Source organism: Dasypus novemcinctus, chromosome 13 (assembly GCF_030445035.2).
Source record: "Dasypus novemcinctus isolate mDasNov1 chromosome 13, mDasNov1.1.hap2, whole genome shotgun sequence".
Lineage (NCBI taxonomy): Eukaryota > Metazoa > Chordata > Mammalia > Cingulata > Dasypodidae > Dasypus > Dasypus novemcinctus.
The window spans coordinates 59,810,257-59,832,478 of record NC_080685.1 but is presented as its reverse complement, the minus strand read 5'-3'; the positions used below and the strand labels follow the sequence as shown (position 1 = coordinate 59,832,478).

At 39.1% G+C, this 22,222-nt stretch overlaps 1 protein-coding gene across 1 annotated transcript in view; it reads right to left on the bottom strand.

Moving 5' to 3' along the window:
* Positions 1-15,761, bottom strand: part of TDRD5 (tudor domain containing 5) — a 98,167-nt gene extending 82,406 nt beyond the window's left edge. The window contains exons 1-5 of the mRNA XM_058274807.1: positions 15,686-15,761; positions 14,806-15,043; positions 13,790-14,197; positions 11,856-12,046; positions 302-385 (exon numbers count right to left, since the gene is read on the bottom strand). Of these exons, the coding sequence (XP_058130790.1) occupies positions 302-385; positions 11,856-12,046; positions 13,790-14,197; positions 14,806-15,037 (915 nt within the window). The 5' untranslated portion in view covers positions 15,038-15,043; positions 15,686-15,761. The remainder of the gene's footprint in view (positions 1-301; positions 386-11,855; positions 12,047-13,789; positions 14,198-14,805; positions 15,044-15,685) is intronic.
* Positions 15,762-22,222: the final 6,461 nt, after the last annotated feature.

Here is a 22,222-nt window from a genome sequence, read left to right as displayed (position 1 = left end):
TTTGGAAAATCTTAGACTGTTAGCAGTGATTTATTGCAGTGAAGGGAAGAAGGAGGGGAAGAGAGCAGTTATTTATATTTTCTAAATAATTTTAACACCACTTAAATTTTTGGAAATGTGTATTTTATTTGTTTTTTCCTGCTCCTAAAAGAATAGTCACTCTTTTTTTTTTCAGTATATTTGAAAAGACCAGGTATAAATATAAAACTAATAAATACTAGCAAGGAAATTAAACATAACCATAAATGCTATTAAAATGCATATTATTTTTATCTTTTCCCCAGAAACAGAAAATACTTACAAATTTTATCTTCTGTTTTATCTCTGGATTGATAGTCCCTCCAGGCCCAATTTGGGCAATAACAGATTTGAATGTGTTCTCCATCTACAAAAGAAAAAAGTTCAAGACACAGTAAAAAAAATGAAGGTAAATATAAACAGTATATGAAGGAAATATTTATCAAAGGAAAAGTATTCCAATAAAATGGAAGAAACACTGTTCTTCAGAAAAGTAAAAAGCAGCACTGTAACATTTCATACCATGTAAAATACACTTCGTGCTGATGGAATCTATATGAAACTAAACACTCGAATTTTTCAAGATGTTTTAACATTCTCTGTAACAATTAGATTCTAGTTTCAGTTATGCAATCCCAAACTCTTACCCAGGAAAGATTTCTGTTATTTTCGTCTTATAAAACTTACAAATAAAGTCAGAGTTTATTAAGGGATTATTAAGTGAATGCCTAATACAGAGAATGAATGGGATGGTGGAAGGTCTGTAGGAGGTAGGAATTAGTGTGAGCATTGGAGGAAGGAAAAGCACTTCTGTTGTAAGAGAAGTAAACAAAGAAGGAGTCAACAGGGATAAAGTGTTTGTAAATGGGGAGGCAGGAGCTGGATAGAGTAACTATGTGACAGCTTCAGTATTCTCTGTGAAGAAACAAGGACGACTCTTAAAAGTAAAAGGGCAAGGACAGATGGTCCGACATTTAAGGAAGTACAAAAGTGGGAAAATAAACTTATGGAAATAATGGTTGATAATCTAAGCCCTGATATGTAAGAAGAGAAGACAAGCGGGTTCTGAGTTAACCTAGCCGGGTCTGGAGAGTCTAGAAAAGAGAAGCCAATGGCAATGAGAGTACAGCAAGGAGCATATCCAGAAAAACGAGGCCCAGTGAATTGCCATGGCAGTGATAGAGCCTGGAGCTATTTTCACTCAAGTGACTAGTTATTAAGTAAAAATTAACTAAGCAAACTTTCTTCAACTCATTATAATTAACATATGCCAAGACAGATGGCACTAACCCACAGTAAACAAAGCCTTGAATAAGTGTGCTCCTGAGGGCTCTGGCAACATCCAGACTCTAGAGGCAAGGCTGATATAGCCTCATGAAATCAACACCCCCTCAGCAGGCCCTTTTTGAGAATAAATGAAAATCTATTTCCCCAATATAACATAGTTACACATATTTATAATTTATAATACCCTACTAGTGAGTCCTAGTATTTGAACCTATAATTTCCAATATACCCATTAAATGTATCTCTCAGAGACTTAAATCTTTAGACTGTTCATACACCAGTTGAGCCCAAATCCCAGCAGAGATGTGGCCAACTCTATTCTACAGTTCTTCGGGCTTGCCCTGGACAACCAACAAAACAATGATGATAGACAAAACCAAGGTGTATTTACAGTTCCAAGCAGAACAATTTCTTCCATCTGCCCCATAATATCTAAGTCCCCTCTCAGCCTGAAGCAGTCAGAGTGGACATCCCTAATTCCTCAAGATTGAGGAATGAACAAACATAAAGGGGTAGTGTAACCACAGACCAAAATAGATTTTTAGTTTTTGTAGTTATTACCTTGTTAATGGAAGAACTTGTAACATTGATATAAATATAGTGGTTGCCAGGGGTTCAGAAGAGAGCAGGAAGGATGAATAGGTGGAACACAGGGCATATTTAGGGCAGTGAAATTGTTCTGTATGATACTGCAATGACAGACATGTGACATTACACATTTGTCAAAGCCTATAAAACTGTACAGCACAAAGTGTAAACCATAATGTAAACTATAGAGTTTGGTTAGTAACAATGCTTCAATATTGATTCATCAATTATAACAAATGTACCATACTAATTTAAGATGTTAATAATAGGTGAAACTATATGTGTGGTTGTAGGGAGTTATATAGGAATTCCACTTACTTTTGGTGCAATTTTTCTATAAGTGTAAATCTAAAACTTTTCTAAAAATAAAGTTTATTACAAAAAATATGCCAAGAGAAAAATAGGTAAAAGAAGAGAATAATTCATTAAAATAAATAAAAATGGCTAATACCAAAAAAATCCAACCTCGGCAATAACCAAAATGGATATAAAACTATTATATTCTAAGTTTAGCTTTTTGATCAGAGAAAATATTTTTGTATTTATCCATCTTTCAAGAAATAACATTTGAATTTTTAAAACCAAAGAGAATCATAAGGATTATATAAACAACAGGTATGGGGAAAATAAGACACTAATACACCATTAGTTGAGGTGTATATTGATACATTTCTGGAGGTCCATTTGGCAAAAAACCTATTAAAATGTATATTTTCTTTGAAAAATGAAATGAAAGAAGAAACCAACAAGTAGACAGGTCATGGTAATTTGTCTGAATATCAAAGATAAAGACAGGATCTGACAAACATGTGATCAGTCAGCTTACCTACAAGGGAAGAGAAGAAGACTGGCCTCAAGGCCTCTGGCCCAGGAAATGTCAAGAGAAACAAAATAATCTTAAAAATGAGGAAATTACTATGAAAGGAATAGGAATGGACATTATTGTTTGGTAATAGGACTATGGATAACTTTTTTATTTAGGCTGAATTTTCTGTTAAGAATTACTTTCTCTAGGGAAGCAGATGTAGCTCAACTAATAGAGCTTCCGCCTACCATATGGGAGGGCCTGGGTTCGATCCCTAGGGCCTCCTGGTGAAAAAGAAGAGGAGAAAGCATGCCCGTGTGGCAAGCCAGTGTCTACGCGTGCCCGCATGGTGAGCTAGTGTCCACACGAGTGCTCATGTGAATCCCTGCATTGTGAGCCAGTACTCCACGCAAGTGAGTGATGCAGCAAGATGATGATGCATCAAAAGAGAGACATGGGGAGAGTCAAGGTGAAGCGCCACAGAAACCAGGAACTGCGGTGGTGCAATTGACAGGGAACCTCTCTCCCCATCAGAGGTCTCCAAGATTGAAACTGGTGAATCCTAGAGGAGAGAAAATGAGAGGAGAAGACAACACAGACAGCAAAACAACAGGGTGGGAGGAGGGGAAGGGGAAGAAAGAAAGAAACAAAAAAAACAAAAAGAATTACTTTCTCCATTAAAAACAAAGTTATGCCTTGTACTTTCCTTCCATAAATAACTAGAAAATCTGAAAAAAAATTGAAACAAGGATTTTCCCCTGTTGGACAAGAGACAAAGAAGAACTGAGAGATGAGCCCCTACCTACCCCAGCTTACAGTCTGGACAGTGTTCAGGTCACAGCCCAGAGAGAAGTAAAAGAAATAGAGCCTGGTGGCCTAGATGAATTAAGGAGATAGATCAGAGTGTGTGGGGGATGTTTTATCAGGCTGAGGAAACAAGCAACAAAAAGCAATAAGATGAACAATACCTAGGACCACTTAATATACCAAGTAGAGTTTTCAGAAAGGAAAAGCCTCAATGGTGGGGCCAAATTAGTCCTAGACTGAAAACTATTCTGGACCACACTAATGAAGCTAAAAACAACACTTGAAACAATCAAACTAATTCCAAATAACTGAGTAAAGTTCATTAAAGAAAAATCCACAATGTCTAGCACCAAAGAAAAGTTACCAGACATACAAAGAGGAAGGAAAGTATGACCACAGAATGGCAGGGGGCAGATTTCAACCAATAGACCAATAGAAAGAAACCAGAAATTACAGAGATGATAAAATTAGCAGACAAGGACCAAGGACATTATTAAAAAAATTTAAGTATGTTTAAGTATGTAAGGAAAACATGAACATAATGAAGAGAGAAATGGTATATATAAAAGGACACAGATGGAATATCCAGAAATGAAATACACAATGTCTAAAATGAAAAATACTCTGAATGGGATTAATAAACTTGAAGACATCAATAGAAATTATCCAAAATAAAGCACAGTGTGGGGGGAAGACAGAGTCTCAGAAAAAAAAGAGACCCAGTGAACTGCAGGAAAATATCAAGGAGTCTTCAAAAAACTATACTAAGGAGCATCATGATCAAAATGTAGAAATTCCAGAGAAAACCTTGAAAGCACCCCCATCTGCCAAAAAAAGACATTACGTACAGAAGAACAAAGATAAGATTGGTTATAGGTCTATCATTGGAAACGGCAGAGTAGAAAACAATGAAACAACATTTCTGAAGTGCTAAAGGAAAAAAAAGATATATATCAACCCAGAATTCTACACCTAGCTAAATTATGTTTCAAAAGTAAAAACAAAATAAAGCCTTTTTGAGATGAACCAAAGCTGAGAATATTCATCACTAACAGACTGGAGTTATGGAAACATTAAAGTTTTCTAGGCAGAAAGAAATTTGACACCACGAGGAAATTTGGGCACAAAGGATTGAAGAGCAATGAAAATAGTAAGTAAATATAAAAGCTTTTTATTTTTAATTGCATTAAAAGATAATTGACTCTTTTTAGTAAAAATGACAATGTATTATGGGGTTTATAATGTACGCAGAACTAAAATGTACTACAATAGCCCAAGTGATAGGAGAAGGAAAATGTAAATATACTGTTCTAAGGTTCATACACTATACATAAAATGGTATAATATTATATAAAGGTCAATTGTGATAAGATATATGTTGAAATCCCTAGGGCATCCATTAAAATATAAAACAAAGAGCTATAACTAATAAATAGAATTATAAAAAATACGTAATCTAAAGGAAGGCAGAAAAAGAATGAGAAAAAAGGAACAAAAATAGAATAACAAGATGGCAGATGTAAATTCAACCACATATATGATTACATTAAATTTAAATGGTTTAAATACTCATTAAATGGCAGAGATATCAGATTAGACTTAAAGAACTAGACAACTAAATGTAGTCTACAGGAAACCCATTTTAAATATAGAACAACCATGCTAAAAGTAAAAGAATGGAAAAATGCTAACACTAATCTAAAGAAAGTTGGCACAGATATACTAATATAAGAAAAAGTAGACTGCAGAAGGACTATTATGAGCAATGAAGAGGGATATTTCATACAATAAATGGGGCAATTAATCAGAAACATGTAACTCCTAAATTTGTATGGGCCTAACAGAGAATCAAAATATCTGAAGCAAAAACTAACAGAACTAGAAAGAGAAATAGAGAAATCCACAATTATATTTGAAGATTTTAACACTCATCCCTTAGTAATTCATGGAAAAAGTAGGAAATAATCAATAAAAATATGAAATTATTGAATGGCTGTCAATCAAGCTGACTTCATTGACATTTACAAAACACTTAACCCAAATACAGCTGAACAGACATTCGTTTAATGTGCAGATGAGATATTCACTGAGATATTTTGGATCATATATCAAATATCAATACATTTAAAAGAAATTAAATCAGATTTATGTTCTCTAACAATAATGGGATTAAATTAGAAATCAAGAAGATCATCTCTGAAAAATCCCAAAGTATTTGGAAATTAAACAACTCATTTAATTAAATGACGGGACAAAAAAAAAACTGCAATGGAAATGAGCAATTATTTTGAAATGAATGAAAATTAAAACACATTCCAAAATTTGTAGGATGCAGTTAAGGCAGTATTTAGTAAAAAAAAAAAAAAAAAAAATTTACAGGTTACTTTTTTATATTAGAAAAGAAGGACCAAAATGAATGATCCATACTTGTAAATTAGGAAACTAGAACAGGAAAAGAAAAATTAACTGTTAATAAAAATGGATATCATAAAGATAAGCACAGAAGTCAATGAAACATAAAAAGAAAATCAATAAAATCAAAAGCTGGTTCTCTGAAAATAAATTAATGGATATATCTTTAGCCATATTGACCATGAAAAAAAAGGCACAATTTATCAATAATCATTGTAAGGAATGAGAAAAGGGATATTGTTACAGATCCTGAAGACCTTAAAAGAATATTGAAGAAATGTTACACACAACTTTATTTCAATAAATTTGACAATCTAGATAAAATGGACAACTCCTTGAAAGACAAGCAGGTACTAAAACTCATTCAGAAAGAAATGGAAAGTCTAAATACCCTGAAATCTGTTAAAGAAATTGAATTTGTAGTTAAAAATATTTCCACAAAGAAAATTCCAAGCCCACTTGGCTTCACTGATAAATTCTTTGAAATATTTAAATAAGCACTAATACCAATGCTTCACATACTCTTTCAGAATAAAGAATATACCAAAAGGTGGAAGAAACCCAAATGTCCATCAACAGATGAAAGGATAAACAAAATATGATATATACACAATGTAATACTATTCAGTCTTAAAAAGGAATACATGCCACTGAACCTTGAAGTCATCATATTGAGTGACATAATCAGACAAGAAAGGGCAGATATTGCATGTTTCTACTTATATGAAATAGCTAGAATATGCAAACTCATAGAGATAGAACATAGAGTACAGGTAGCAGGTGCAAGATGGGGGAAAACAGAAATGGTGTGTTAATGAGCAATATGGGTGGGGTTTCTGTTTGTGGTGATGGGAAAATTCTGGTAATAGATGGTGGCAAAAGAAGCACAATATTGTTAATGTGATTAATCCCATTGAATGCTACGATTGGGAGTGACAGAGATGTGATAGTTTATGTTGTAAACATGCTTCCACAATGAGAAAGAAAACAGTAGAGGACAATGACAATTTAAAAAAAAAGAATATGTGGACAAACGTTCAAACTCATTTAATTAGGCTTTGTATTATGATTCCAAAACCAGTGAGCCAGAGGTTTTATCCAAGAAAAGAAAAAAACTACAGATTAATATCCCTTATGGAAAATAAAATTCTTAACAAAATATTAGCGAATGGAATTCCACAAAATATAAAAAGGATAAGGCAGATAAGAAAGGGGTAGATGGCATTGGAGTAGGGAGGCAGGGCTCAGCTCTCACAAAAACACTCTTGAAGAAAGGGCAAAAATCAGGTCAAAGGCCTGATTTGGGGTCAGCAGACCAGGACAATCCTGCACAACTCCCATGAGGAGAGGGACAGAGAGACAAAGAACCTGAATCAAAAAACATGAGTTACCAAACCCCTAAGGTGGCCGGTAAGGGCTCCCATCCCCCACCCGCAAGATATTAAGCCTAGATAAAACCCCTGGCCCATGCAGCCTACTGAAAGGGGAACAGACATCTTCCTCCCTGTCAACTGTTACCAGGGAAGAAGGAGGATGAGTTGCAGGGCTTCGCTTCGGTGAATTTGGTCAGCAAAGGCCTCTTTGAATCTCAGCTCTAGCCAGATGAGAAACACAGGAAAGTGGAGGCTGAAAGAAACACATCTGCAGGAAAATTCACCAAACTAATCCCAGACCAAGTTGAAGAAACAGTAAAGATCAGAGCATAAATAAATGAAATCGAGAACAACAACAACACAATAGACTCAACAAAACCAAAAGTTGGTTCTTTGAGAATATCAACAAAATCAACAAACCCTAAGCTAGACAAAGAAAAAAAGAGAAGATGAAAATAAATAAAATCAGAAATGAGAGGGGGGACATTACCATTTACCCCGCAGAAATAAGAGAGATCAGAAGAGGATATCATGAACAACTGTATCATAAAAAACACTCTAAAAGATAGGAACAGAGGAAAGCTTTCTCAATGGTAAAGTGCACATAAGAAAAACCTACATCTAGCATTGTACTCAACAGTGAAAGACTGAAAGCTTCCCCACTGAGATCAGGAACAGGACAAGGATGCCCACTGTCATCACTGTTTTCATTTGTTTGTTTTGTTTTTAGGATGTACCAGGGATCGAACCTGGGACCTTGTAGATGGGAAACAGGCACTTAACTACTTGAACTATACCCACTTCTGCACAGTCACCACTATTATCCAGTATTGAGCTAGAGGTCCTAGCTAGAGCAACTAGGCTAGATAAAGAGATGAAAGGTACCCAAATAGGAAAGGAAGAAGTAAAACTCTCACTTTTCACTGACAATATTCTGCATCTAAAAATCCGTAAAAATCCACAAAAAAGCTACTAGAAAACAAATATACAAGTTCATCAAAGTGGCCGGATACAAGATTAATATGCAAAAATCAACAGCTTTTTGATACAGTACTGATGAACAATCTGAGGAGGAAATCAGGAAAAAAAATCCATTTATACTAGCAACTAAAAGAATCAAATATTTAGGAATAAATTTTACCAAGGACATAAAGGACCTGTATTCTGAAAACTACAAAACATTGCTAAAAAAACCTGAAAAAGACTTGAATAAGTGGAAGGACATTCCATGTTCATGGATGGGAAGACTAAGTATCATTAAGATATCAATTCTGAAGGGTTTCTGATGTTAGAGTTTGATACTAAAGACCTGGGAATTCAGCACCCAGAGGAAAAAGAAGCCAGCACCAGGAAGGAAGGAAACTTGAACCCAGAGTAAAGCAAGCCCAGGAACACAGAGCCTGAACCCTTGCAAACATTGGCAGAATTTGGTACCAAGGAGTGGGGGGAAGTGCTTTTGTAATTACTGAAGTGCTAGAATGGTTTTATAAATGGGTAAGGGGTATTCTTCAGAGAAATTGTGAGATGCTTGTTGGAAAAGGCCTGAAAAGCTTTGAAGAGACTGTTGATAGCAATATAGATGCTAAAGAGACTTTTTATGATGCCTTAAAAAGTAAATGCTGAAACCATTATTGGAAACTGGAGGAAAGGTGATCCATGTTTTAAAGTTACAGAGAACTTAGCAAGATTAACTCCTGGTGTTTTTTGGAAGGCAGAATTTGAAAATGGTGAGCCTGGGCATTTAGCTGAAGAAATTTCTAAAGTAAACCTGGATAATGTGGCTTGACTTCTGCTTGCAGCTTATAGCAAAATGCTAGACGAGAGAGAGATGCTGAAGATGGAACTGTAGGGTTCAAAGAAAATAGAAACTGATTCTGGAAATTCCAAGTCTCTGGAAATTAAGCTCCCAGATGAAAGTGCCCCATTGGAGGAATTAACTAAACTTAGAACTGGTAAATCAGGATTGAAGAAGCAGCTATCTTGGAAAGACTTAAGGAAAAGTCTTACTCTCTGATGGCTTGGACCCCTGTTTCTTACATGCTAAACCAACAAGGTTTTTGAGAGAACAGTATGAACAAAATTACTGCCAGGTTGGACTAAAAGGGACATGGAAAAAGGAGATTAAAAAGAGAAACAACTTTAAGAGGAAAACCATGGAAGCTGAGATCTGGAATTAATATGTCACCTTGCACCAAGAGAACAACCCCACCCATGTGTACAGAGAGGGTGAATATGTCCCAGCAGTTGAAGAGGGTATATACTCCTGCCCAAAGTTCTGGGGGAGTTTTGCTGCCCCAGGGTACAGAGAGGGTGGAGCACATTCCACAAGGATTAGAGTGGTTAAGGTCAGGATCCTCTCAGACCCATAGACCTGTCCCCCATGGATTAGGGAAGGCCAGGTGGTCTCCTCATTGCTCTGAGAGGGTTGAGCCTATATGCCAAAGGTTAGGGGGAATGTTGTCTTCACATCCCCGTACTAAGGGGGTTAAGACTCTAACCCAAAGTTTGGGTACAGTGTGGCAATCACCCCAATATTCTTGGAGGGAGAGGTCTGGAGCTTGGTTGACACACAGATGCTTGATGAGGGTGGAACCAAGAAAATGGCTGTTGGGCAAAACAGTGGAAAGGGTGGGTCCCCATATGGCCCCAAGGAGAAAAAAACATCTTCTTAAGAATGACTCTCAGACTTTGAAATAGAAGAGGGGATTCCTGCGGGTCTACTGAACTATAGAGGACCCTTGACTCATTTTTCCCTCCCAGTTTCTCCTTATTGTATTGAAAATGTTTATCCTTTGTCCATTTGTGTATTGGAAGCAGATAAATTGTTTTGTAAGTTTCAGAGGTCTACAGCAGACAGGGCTTTGCCCCAAGACAAACTGCATTTCTTTAAATTGATTATGATATGATTTAGTACTTGCATTGTAACTGATTTAAGTGTTTGTTGTTTTTTTTTTTGAATATTGTAATATCTTTTTGGAATTCAGAGGGTGGAGTGTAGCAGTTTGGTATTATTGATGAATTCCAAAAAGAAATATTGGATCATGTTTGTAAACTGATCTTTTGTCTGGGCATATGAGATTATACTGGCTTCAGAAGTTGACTTGATTAAGTAATTTTGTCAGTAGGGCATTGACTCCCCGCCCCTTGGTGGGTGGGTACTCAGATAAAAAGCATGACACAGGACAGTGTTAAGGATTTCTGATGTTAGAGTTTGATGCTGAAGACCCTGGAAGTCAGCACCCAGAGGAAAGAGAAGCCAGCACCAGAAAGAAAGGAAACCTGAACCCAGTGTAAAGCAAGCCCCAGGACCATAGGAACCCAGGAAGCCTGAACCCTTGCAGAAGTCGGCAGCCATCTTGCTCCAAATAGACTTTGGTGAGGGAAGTAACTTATGCTTTAAGGCCTGGTATCTGTAAGCTCCTACCCCAAATAAATACCCTTTATGGAAACAAAACAAAAAAGATACCAATTCTTCCCAAACTGATTTACAGATTCGATGCAATCCCAATCAAAATTCCAACAATCGTTTTTTTTTTTTTAAAGAAATGGAAAAGCAATATCAAATTTATTTGGAAGGGTAAGAGGCACCAAATAACCAAAAATGTCTTTTAAAAATAATGAAGATGTAAGACTCTAACTTCCTGACTTTAATGCATATTACTTATCTACAGTGTTAAAAACAGTATAGTACTGGCATACAGACATATATGAATGGAACCAAATTGATGGTTCAGAAACAAACCCTCACAGCTACAGTCAAGTGATTTTTGACAAGGCTGTCAAGCCTTCCCAGTTAGGCCAGAATAGTCTTATTCAACAAATGGTTCTGGGAGAAGTGAATATCCATATCCAAAAGAAAGAAAGAGGACCCTTATTTCACACCGTATACAAAAACTAGAACAAAATGTAGGGAAACATCTTAAAGACCCTGTGGTAGGTGAAGGTTTCTTGGACCTTACCCCAAAGAAAGAGCAACAAAAGAAAATATAAATAGGCCTTCCTCAAAATTAAACATTTTGTACCTCAAAGGAGTTTGTCAAAAGGGTGAAAAAGTGGCAGACTCAATGGGAGAAAATATTTGGAAATCACATATCTGATAAGGGCTTCATATTCATGATATATAAAGAGATGCTACAACAGGTAGAAAGACTTGAATAGACATTTCTCCAAAGAAGAAATACAAATGGAGAAAAAAACACATGAAAAAAATGTTCAACATCACTAGCAATTAGCAAAATGCAAATCAAAATTACAGTGAGATAACATTTCATATTGATTAGAATGGGCACTATAAAACAGTCAGAAAACTGATGAAAGCTGGAACTAGAGATACAGAGTCATCTGTAGAAAACAGTAGAAACCATGGGGTTGATAAAATTGCCCACTTTTCTCACTGCCACCTCTCACATTATATTCACAGAACCTTAAGAAAGGTTTAATCAAATATGAAAGTGACTGACTTCAATGTTTAAAAAGGTCAGCTTTTCCATCAGATCAAAGTGACAAGCACTGAACTTAAAAACATATTTTGTCTATATTTATTTCTCCAAACTCAGATATCTTACCTGGTTTAATTTTTCAGTGTGATTCAGCCTTGAAGTCTCTATTACATTTGACTTGGAAGTCGTTTTCATATTCAATATTTGCTTAGGTGGTTCCATGTTTGAAGAGAGTATTGAGAAGTGTGTCTTTGCTACTGGGGAGCCCGTGGAGTACAAGCCTTGCTTCATTCGAAATGGCTGGGTAAAATTTTTACCTTTAGCAAACAGAAGAACAGAGAAAATGTGTAACTAGAAACTTCTAGTCTATTTTCTCTTGGTAATCCATAGAGGCTACTGTGAGCTACCTGTTCTCACTCAGAACTTAAAACTAAGGAAAGTAAGTTTACATTTTCATATTAAGGCAGTAAAAGGTGCATACAATTTAAGTAATGAATCATCTATGGAAGAAAACCAAGATATCATAAGTGTGTTACTGAAGAGTTAGGGCTATTTAAAACTCCACTTAAAGTCACCTGAACATAATTACAGAGAAACAGGATTCAACAGGTAAAAATCTCTTTGCCTATTGTTTAGGAGACCAAAACATCTCTAAGTAAGGAGGGAGCTTAGAACTGGAAAACCACCCAGTTGTAAATGGGGGAAAATCAAATGTCTACAATTAAAGAATATTATTCTAAAGTATGAATGTTATTTTCCAAGACTTGTAAGAAAGGAGAATACTACTGGAGAGTTCTCTTGAACAACATGAAAGACTTATCACCAGACCTCACCATAGCCTGGCTTTTTCCTTAGTTTAAGTGCATGCTAATCAAAAAATAAAAAATAAAAAGACAATTATTTCCAAGATATCCTGATGACAGGAAGAAGGGGCCATGGATGGGGATCATGAAAAATCTAAGCACTGGGAAGGAACATTCATCCCCAGTGAATTAACTGGCAAAATGCCTTATATAACTCTACCTGTTGTAAGCTTGATAGCACAAGTTGAGTGTCCCAAAGTTTGAGCATCTCAAGAATACTGGTAAGGCTGAGGACTAGACTGTCAATGCTCAGTGGCCCCAGAGCCTTCCCTGATAAGAGCGTGGGAATTCCTAGCATATCCTAAACAAACTATATCATCCACCATACTTTAAATATTGGTTTGTAAACTCTTGTCTCATTCTCACAGTTTGCCTACATTAATTTAAATATTGATTCTGGAGAAAAAGAAAATTCCTGATCTAGGCATTAGAATTCTTTCAAACAGGCTCCCTTTCTACTCAGTTTATAGACTCTATACTGTAGAGATCAAGAGAACATACAAATGACCACACTTGTCCTCTCGGTCTTTAAGGGCAGCAGTGGGGTAGAAAAGCATTGGATGAGCAGTCATAATAGCTGGGCATTGCAACTTTGGGAATGTCATTTAACTTTCCTGAGCTTTGGTTTTCTCCTAAGATGGGGTTACTCCCCCTGTCTATGGTATGGTAATGAGAATCCAAGGTAAAAGGCTATCTTCTAGGATATCCTCAGTGATATTACAAAGAGGAGATGGCTAATAATACTAACTGGTATTACTTTTTAAAACTTTTCATTTTCCATGTTATGTCTTCTTTACATGAATACACATAACTAATGTTCATTTGCACTGTTATAGAGATAGTTAATCTTGTGTTTTTATAATAATAGTTACCATTTATTGTGAGTTTACTAAATACCAGGCATCAAGCTAGGCACTTCGCAGACCTCATATAATTTAATGCTCAGCACAATCCCAAAGGGCAAGTATTACTATTCCTATTTTAGAGATGAGGAAACTAAAGCCTAGCCAGATTAAGTAACTTGCCTGAGATCACTCAGCTAGCAAGTGGTAAAACCAGGATTCATCTTCAGACAGTGTGACTCCAAACATGTGGTGCTTAGCCACTACATGTGTCACTGCATGGGCCACAGAAGAATACAGCACTGTTCCAAAATTTGCTGATTCACAGTACAGTTACTAATGCTAGCATGCTTACCTGCTGGCCAGCCTCTCTGCTTTTCCTCTGATACGCTCTTCTTTAGCATCAACAAAGAACCTGCTCTGGTTTGTTCTACAGAAATGACATCTGAAGCTGCATTTAGCACTTCAAACATAGAGAGGAATCCATATTGCACATACTGGAATGATCGTCCAAATCGCTTGGCAAAAGCCTTTTCAAAATCAGAAAGGAGAACAGGAGACAACGCCAAGAGGTCTTTCAACTCACTCTTCACAAAAGCTGGAAGAATAGGGGGCACCCTTCCTCTGTAAGGTACTCGCCGCCGAGAGTTCGGCCCAGAACAAATGCTGGCCCTTCCCTTCTGCATGGAGTTTCGAACCTTATGGCTGCTCCTCTGTTTTGCAACTAAACTTGCTATTCCTTTGGTGGATTCATCAGGAATGGCTAAGGAGACAGTGAAAAAAGAAGTCATATTTAGGCTTACCCCTTCTTTATCTTTTGTATCTGTGCAACACAGACACTTGTTTTTGTTACAAACACTTTTTAACTCTCCCAGGTCTTCATCTGGGTAGAACAAAAAACACGAACCCTTGGCTCCTCCAATTCCTGCACTTAGATAGTGGTTTGCTAGCTCCTCTACTAGAGGCTGAAATGGAAAGGTAAAACCCAATGTATCATCATTACTGCTCATGGACTCCTGAAAGGTTTGAAATTCAGGATGAACAACAAACTCCCTCAAGTGTTTTCTTGCCCTTTGTGGGATTTAAAACATGATTTTATAATTAAAAATTCCCATTGTTCTGTTTTTCCAACGTAAGCTGCCATACCCTGAAAATCATGTGCAAAATGTAGTCTTCGTGAGTGCACATTTTTCTGGGGAAAGTTTCCTTCATTTTACAGAGGCTCTAACTTTGCTCTGAACCTCAAAGGCATCTATGATGCTCTCCCAAAATTAAAATCCTTTGCCTGGAACAGTGCAAAGCTAGAATAATTCTTTACTAAGTGATTATTTTTATTTCAAGGATTGTAGACCTTCAAAATCTCCCTCCTACCTTTCAGTATAACAGTACCATCCCCACAAGGGCAGACACTAACAACATCAGGCATGTCCAACACCAGCTCCATGGTGGACCGGTACCCAAGGATTCGTAGCGGGAGATGGTTGCCAACCATTAAAAGGTACTCCTTTTCCAGCTGCTGTGGGGTCAAACCATCTTTGGTGGAAATGAGAAGTGACCTTATTTCCTTCCTCAGGCATTCCTGTATTTGCTCTTGTTCAGACATTGTGCCCTACCGGATTTAAGACAGAAACATCACTCCTGAGGAAAAAGCTGACAAATCGAAGATGAAAACAAAAAGTTTAAAATGATCGACAGTGGAATACAAACAACTGGGTTGTGAGTTTTAACGGTGATTGCCCCAATCCTGGCTCTGAGCACCACGCACACCCCTCCCCCCAGCCCGACACACAATTCAAATCTCAACCTGTGTTGGTATTACCACGTGTGTCTCAAGAGATCACAGCCCCTGGATCGTTTTATTAGTTTGCTGAAACGTTAACTCTGGTTAGTGTGGGGTCTTATTCCACACTGCACACACGGTATCAGAATCTCTGTCGACTTTTCCGGAATCAAGAAAATGGAAAATGAGGCAAACGCAGTAAGGCCTTCGCAGTGCTAAGGAGGGAGAGGGCTCCCACCTGCATACATCGCCATCCCAAACTGACGGGTGGGCTCCCCAATTCCTCTTACATGAAGCCAACCATCCCATCTACACCCGCTCCTCCCCACTTCCCCCGCCACCAACGTATCACGGCCCCAGGCGGGAGTGGGGCCTCGGGGGTTGTCCACGATTTCGGGTGGAACAGGAAGGCGGAAGGGAGGCAGGGGAACGCCCCTCTGCGGCCCAGCACTGCCCGGCTGCCCTCCTCACCCGTCTCGCCCCCCGGTGCGGGCGCTGCCGTTGCGGCCCGGGCAGAACCAAGGGCGCACTCCCGGCAGGGCGCCAAGAAATAGCTGCGGCGAGGGCGGCCCTGCACGCCTGCGCACCGGTGCCCGAGGGCCCCAGCGCCGGCGAGGGGCGCCGCGTTCCAGCGCCGAGTGCGCGAGGCGGGTGGGACGGTTGGGCCCGAGTGGCCGCTAGGGGGTGCGGTGCGGGGTGTGCCCAGAATGGCGGAGCTCCTATGCCCGACCCCCAGGCGGCTCGGACTGCCTTCCCGGATGGCCGGTGCCTACTCCTCTCTACGCCGTTGGAAGACGAGAGGCGGGGCCGCGGCGCGACGTTCTCTCCAACTACCTCCGAGAAGGCGGAGGCAGAGGGCCGTCCCAGCTTGGAGGCGGGTAGCCTGGAGGAGACCGAGGCCGCGTGGTTCTTAACCTGGGTGTGCATCAGAATCACCTGGGGAGCTTAAAGGGAGAAGATGCCCAAGTCTGGTCAGAGGTTCTGATACAGTAGGTCTAGGTTACTTTTGGGAAAATTACAGGCAATTTTGATGCTAGGTTGTGAAACTTTGCAAAGCTAAGTGCAACTTAAGATCCGAGAAGGGAGAAATGAGTAGGATGAGGAGGGCTTCTTGAATTAGTAGAGAATTAGTGAGACTAGAGCTTGAAAAGTTGGGGGGCTAAAAGAGAGGACACATTTGGATGTATATGTTGGGTACATCCAAATATATCCTCAAATTAATTACCAAACGGATAGGTGGAAGGTCCAGATCTGTAAGGTCCTTGAAAACCTGAAAACTGTAGTTTAAGAGGTATAGAAAAAAGAAGAAAAAGGACCACCAGTGAGCCAGGAATATTGAGGAATACTTGAAAAACAGAAAATAGAATTTATGAACTGAATAGCAGAATGGATGGGACTGAATAGCAAACTAACAAAAAGTAAAAGTATGAGGCATGGAGAATGGATCTAATATTCCAACTTTTGAATGACAGAAGTCATTCTGTTCTAAACAAAGCCTAGGAGAAAGGGAATCAAGAGATTTTTTACATGGAAAAAAGTGGGTTAGATTGACTTTCTCAATGGAGTAATATATTTAAAACTAAACCTGGAATCCTTTTTCCAGCTCAGTCAGCATACGACTGCGGAAAATGTAAAGACATTTTCAGACATTCAAGGATTCAGAAAGTTTATCATCTCAGTGAATGACTCCTTCAAAATGAACAAGGAACAGCACCAGCAAAAAGCTTATACCAGATTTTTACCCCCAATTATATGAGTTAATAATTGGTAACAGATATTGCACACTTACTATGAATTCTTTACCTAGACTATCTAATTTTCTTCCCAATAATTCTAATAAAGGTACAATTACTCTTTTTAAAGTGAAGAAATTAGTGGTATAAAAATGAATGAACAAAAGATAGGAAAGAACAAGAACAATTTTTTCTAACAGGTTATTGATGCATAATGTAAGAAAAGAAAAAAAAAGATTTTACAAAAGATATTATGGAGCTAAATCCCAGATCAATAATTACAAAGAGGTGCTGAGGGCTGTTTGAGACTACTTTAATAAGGAGACCCCTGTTGGAAGTGTAGCTACAATTAGAGTCACCACATGACTAGGGTTACAAAAATGCCCTGTAATTCTCCAAATCCATCACTTTTTTGTATGTGTGGTAGCCAGCCTGGGAAGTGAAGGAGATTGGGGTGGAAAGCATCTTTCTTTTTTTTTTTTTTTTTTTTAAAGATTTATTTATTTATTTAATTCCCCCCCCTCCCCTGGTTGTCTGTTCTTGGTGTCTATTTGCTGCGTCTTGTTTCTTTGTCCGCTTCTGTTGTCGTCAGCGGCACGGGAAGTGGGGGCGGCGCCATTCCTGGACAGGCTGCTCTTTCTTTTCACGCTGGGCAGCTTTCCTCACGGGCGCACTCCTTGCGCGTGGGGCTCCCCCACGCGGGGGACACCCTTGCGTGGCATGGCACTCCTTGCGTGCATCAGTGCTGCGCATGGCCAGCTCCACACGGGTCAAGGAGGCCCGGGGTTTGAACCGCGGACCTCCCATGTGGTAGACGGACGCCCTAACCACTGGGCCAAAGTCCGTTTCCCGAAAGCATCTTTCAAACATTTAATGGTGACAATTCTGTAAGTCTCTGGGGATGTGGAATGCTTTCTGTGTGCTATTTTGGCACTCCACCCAGCTCTTCCTATCAGAATATTTTTTCTTCCTGAGTGAGAAAGCCAATGTGGGAATGCCATCAGTTGCTGTGATTAGCTATTCCACCTATTCACTGGGCAGCTGGGAACATAACAATAGGATGAATTCACAGTTCCAGTAGCCCTACCTAAAGATGAAGTTGACGAGAATTCAGTTAATTTATCCCTAACCCTTACAGGGTCATAAAGTTGATGACCAATAGTGACATTTGGGGTCCCCCAAAATCAGAGTTAGTGATAGTCTCTGAAAGGTTTGGGCTTTTCCTTTTCTCCGGTGTAGTTTTCTACAAGGGATCAAAAGGCCTTTGGGGATAGCTGAGAGGAAGGTTTGCCATATTTTGGTATAACATTTCAGTGGCATCCTTCTTCCAGGAATTTTGGCCAATGCTCAAGAAGTTCTGGGATCTGACTTAGTTCAGGGAATTGGGTGACAAGTCCTTTCTCTCTTACTCATGCGAGGCCTCTGTTCCCCAAACCTAGAATTGTATCTTGTTGGTAGGTTTGTTTTCGTTATACAAATCAAAAAGACTTAGTGGGTTGCCTGCTCAGTTCATTCCTTGGGATCCTGTAGTTAATTAACCACAGTCAGAGAACCCTGTCAGTCAGGCCAATTTGTTTTCCACCCTGCTGCCTATTATTACATCCAGAGCCCACTTTTCTTCTGGTAATTAACTGCCTCCACCTGGTCTCCTCCTGTCCCTGCTTGCGTCTGGGAGCATATTTCAATTGTAGCTGCTCCTACCAGAATTCCTGTCTTAGAAAACAGCCAATAAAAGAGGTTTTTGTTTGTTTGTTTAAAGCTTCTGGACCTTCCGTTATTAACATATGCCTTATGATGAGACTGAGGGGAGAAACTTTTGAAATATATAGTGGGGCAGGGGGTAGAAGCATGTGATAGAGACTGCCTCCTAAAGTTCTTTGGAGGCATTTGATGCCCTTGTTCAGTACCATTTCCCAAAGCAATTACTCCAAGCCTTTGTCACTCTTATGTTTTTTGACCCACTTACAGAAAATGACTTTGCTCAGGCCCATAGATGATGGAGGCTCTCCCATATAAACACCCCCCAACTTCCCACCTAGATCTTTGAATTGCTACCCCTCACATATTTACTCCTGATCTCAAAGGGTGAGAGGGACATCCCTGTCCTTTGCTTATTTTTATGTTGTCCATTATGTTCTACATCTCTTTATAGATGCCTTCTCTGTAACTTAAAATTATGCGTTGATCCCTTTTGTCTTAATTATACCCAGAGAAAGATGGGGAGGGGGGGAACATTTCTATTGACTTTATATTTAGCTATTAATTTTCCTTCATGGTCAAATTACTTGAGTAAACAGTCTATGCTCATTTTCTCCACTTTTGCATCCACCATTCACTGCTCAATCTAGTGCATTCAGCCTGCTATACTGGACCTCTCAAATTTCACCCAAATCACCAATGGTCCTCTTTTTTAACAAAAAAAATTTTATACTTTTAAATTTTTTAAAAAGATTCTTAAGTTACATAAGTGTTACATAAAAACATAGGGATTGCCACGTGTTCTGTTCACTACCCCTCCCACATTTCCCTACATTAACACTATCCTTCATTAGTAGGGCACAGTTTTTACAATTGATGAACACATTTTAAAGCATTGCCACTAAGCATGGGTTGTAGTTTATACTGTCAGTTTACACTCTTGCCTGCACAATTTTGTAAGTTATGACAAGATATATAATGGCCTGTATCTATCATTGCAATGTCATTCAGGACAATACCCAGGTCCCGAAATGCCTCCATGTTACACTATTTTTCCCTCCTCCTGCCCTCAGAACCTCCAGTGGCCACTACCTCCACATCAATGCTAAAAGTTCTTCCATTGCTAGAATCACAATAGTTTATAGTAGAATAACAGTAAGTCTACTCTAGTCCATCGTTCATTCCCCAATCCTGAGGATTCTGGGACGGTGATGCCTACTCCACCTCTAGATGAGAGGAAGCTTAGATCCCAGGGGGCAAATGGATGGGACTACTTTGCTTTCAGTTGTAGACTCCCTCTGTTCCTTGGGATAGTCATTGTCCATCATCATCTCCTTGTTAGTTGTGCTGGGTGAGTCCAGTGAACTGGAGAGTAGATGTTGCAACTCTATTGAGATTCAGGACCCAAATGGCACATGAACAGCTCAAAGATTTAAGTCTCTTGGATACTTATCAACTCTAGTACTAATTATAGGTTCAAATAGAAGGAGCAGAATAGCCATGTGCAGGGAAACCATAACTGAGTCCAACTCTGTCACATGGGGAAGCATAAATTTCAAAGTAGGGCCCACTGGCAGGATGCCATACTCCTGAACTATCTGCCCTACCTATAGTGTCTACATGTCTCCAGAGCCCTCAAGAGCCCGCCTGTTTGAGGCAATATTTACTCTGGAAGTCAATGAGAACCTGCTGAGATAATTAGGTTAGCATAAGCTAACCTTTGGAATGACCTCCTGACTCACTTTGAAGTCTCCTAGCCATATAAACCCATTTGTCTTTACCCTTTCCCCCTTTTGGTCAAGGTCTTTTTCCAGTGGCATTGCTAGTGGTGCTAGGTAGTAATCCCTCTGTGCCAGGGGGATGCTTATTCCCGGTCATGTCCCACACTGAGGGGAATAATGCATTTATATCTGAGTTTGGCTTAGAGAGAGGCTATATTTGAGTAACAAGCAGGCTCTCAGGAGGTAACTCTTAGGCTAAGTTTCGCTTTCAAAAGTAAAGGTTCATAAGTGCAGTCATCAATATCTAGGGCCCATCCTCCTTTACTAGTCACTGCCCCTGTATTCGGGGGATTCTTGCTGTCCCAGTAGAGAATGTGGCAGAGCTCCCCAGGATGGGAATTCAGTATTCTTTTAGTTATTAGGTGGATCTCCACCTACCATGGCAATGCCCCATGAATACTGGAACACATACATATGCCTTATAGGTATGCCCCTGGGGAACCTCCTACATGCATCCCCCATCACTGACACCCCGCATCAGTGATCCTCCCCTGCCACAGTTTTAACCCTTCTGTGACCCAAAACTTCTTAAAAAATAAAGCCAACAAAATAACCAAATACAACTAATAAGAAAATAAAATAATGATAGTTTAAAAAATAACAAGTAAAACACAAAAAATTTAAAAATAAAATTGAAATAATATATTAAAATAAAAAATTTTAAAAATTGACATATCATTCATCACTGTAAGATCCATTGTCTTGTTTGTACAGTGACATTTTCTTCCATTTATTCACCCAGTGTCTTATTTTTTTCCCATTTTGTCTTGAAAGAAGCTTTAAGTGACAGAAAAGTCTCGTATAGAATATAGGGGATTCCCATACACCCAACATCCTCCCCGCTTTTTCCCTTTCCCCTATTAATAACTTTTTACATGTGGGTGGTACATTTGTTACAATTGATATACAAATATTGAAACATTTCTACTAACCATGGTCAATGATTTACATTATGGTTTATATTTTGGAACATACACTTTTATAAATTTTGATGAAATTTAACATGCCCTGTGTCCATCATTGCAAGATCATGTAAAACTATTCCATCACCCCAAAGATGCCCCATGTTCCATCTATTCTTCCCTCCCTCTCCCCTTGGGACCCATGGCAACCACTAAGCTTAACTCTTTGAAGAACAAGATTCATAGTTATTTGCAACAACACTGAGGGCTTGACATACCAACCTGACCTTCCCTATTAGGCACTGCCTATGCTTTCGAGAGACTCTACCTCTCCGTAAGAGAACATAGCAGGACTCCCCAGATGGGAGTCCAACACCTTCCCGCTCATTTGTGGGTCTTAGAAACCTGCCTCAGGTGTGCCCTGTGCCACATGCCCTTCCACATCCAACACGCTAAACCAGTAACCTTCTCCTGCCATTTTTGCCAAAAGAACATTCCCAATGTTGTAGTTTCAACCACATACCTGCAAATCCCCAAAGTTCACCTGCTCCCTCTCCAACGCTCCTGCACCAATGGCCTTCTAACTGACAAATCTTAAAGACTTTTCAATTCTTTCATCTTAATCTCTGATGTTTACTCTTGGTGTCTCCCCACTTTCTGAAAACCTCTCCTCTATGAGTTTTTCCTGTTATTACATTAGATATCCATATATCCCCAGGGACTGTCTTTTTTACCCTCCCCCCTCTACCTGGATGACCTCCTTCATTCTCATGATCTCAGCTTTGGCTGATGCCCTCCAAAAGGCGTATTCATTGAAGCAACAAATACCTTTTGAGCTCTGCATATGTGCCATCTATCTAGACACTGTTCTAGAAGATGGGACTAGAACAGATT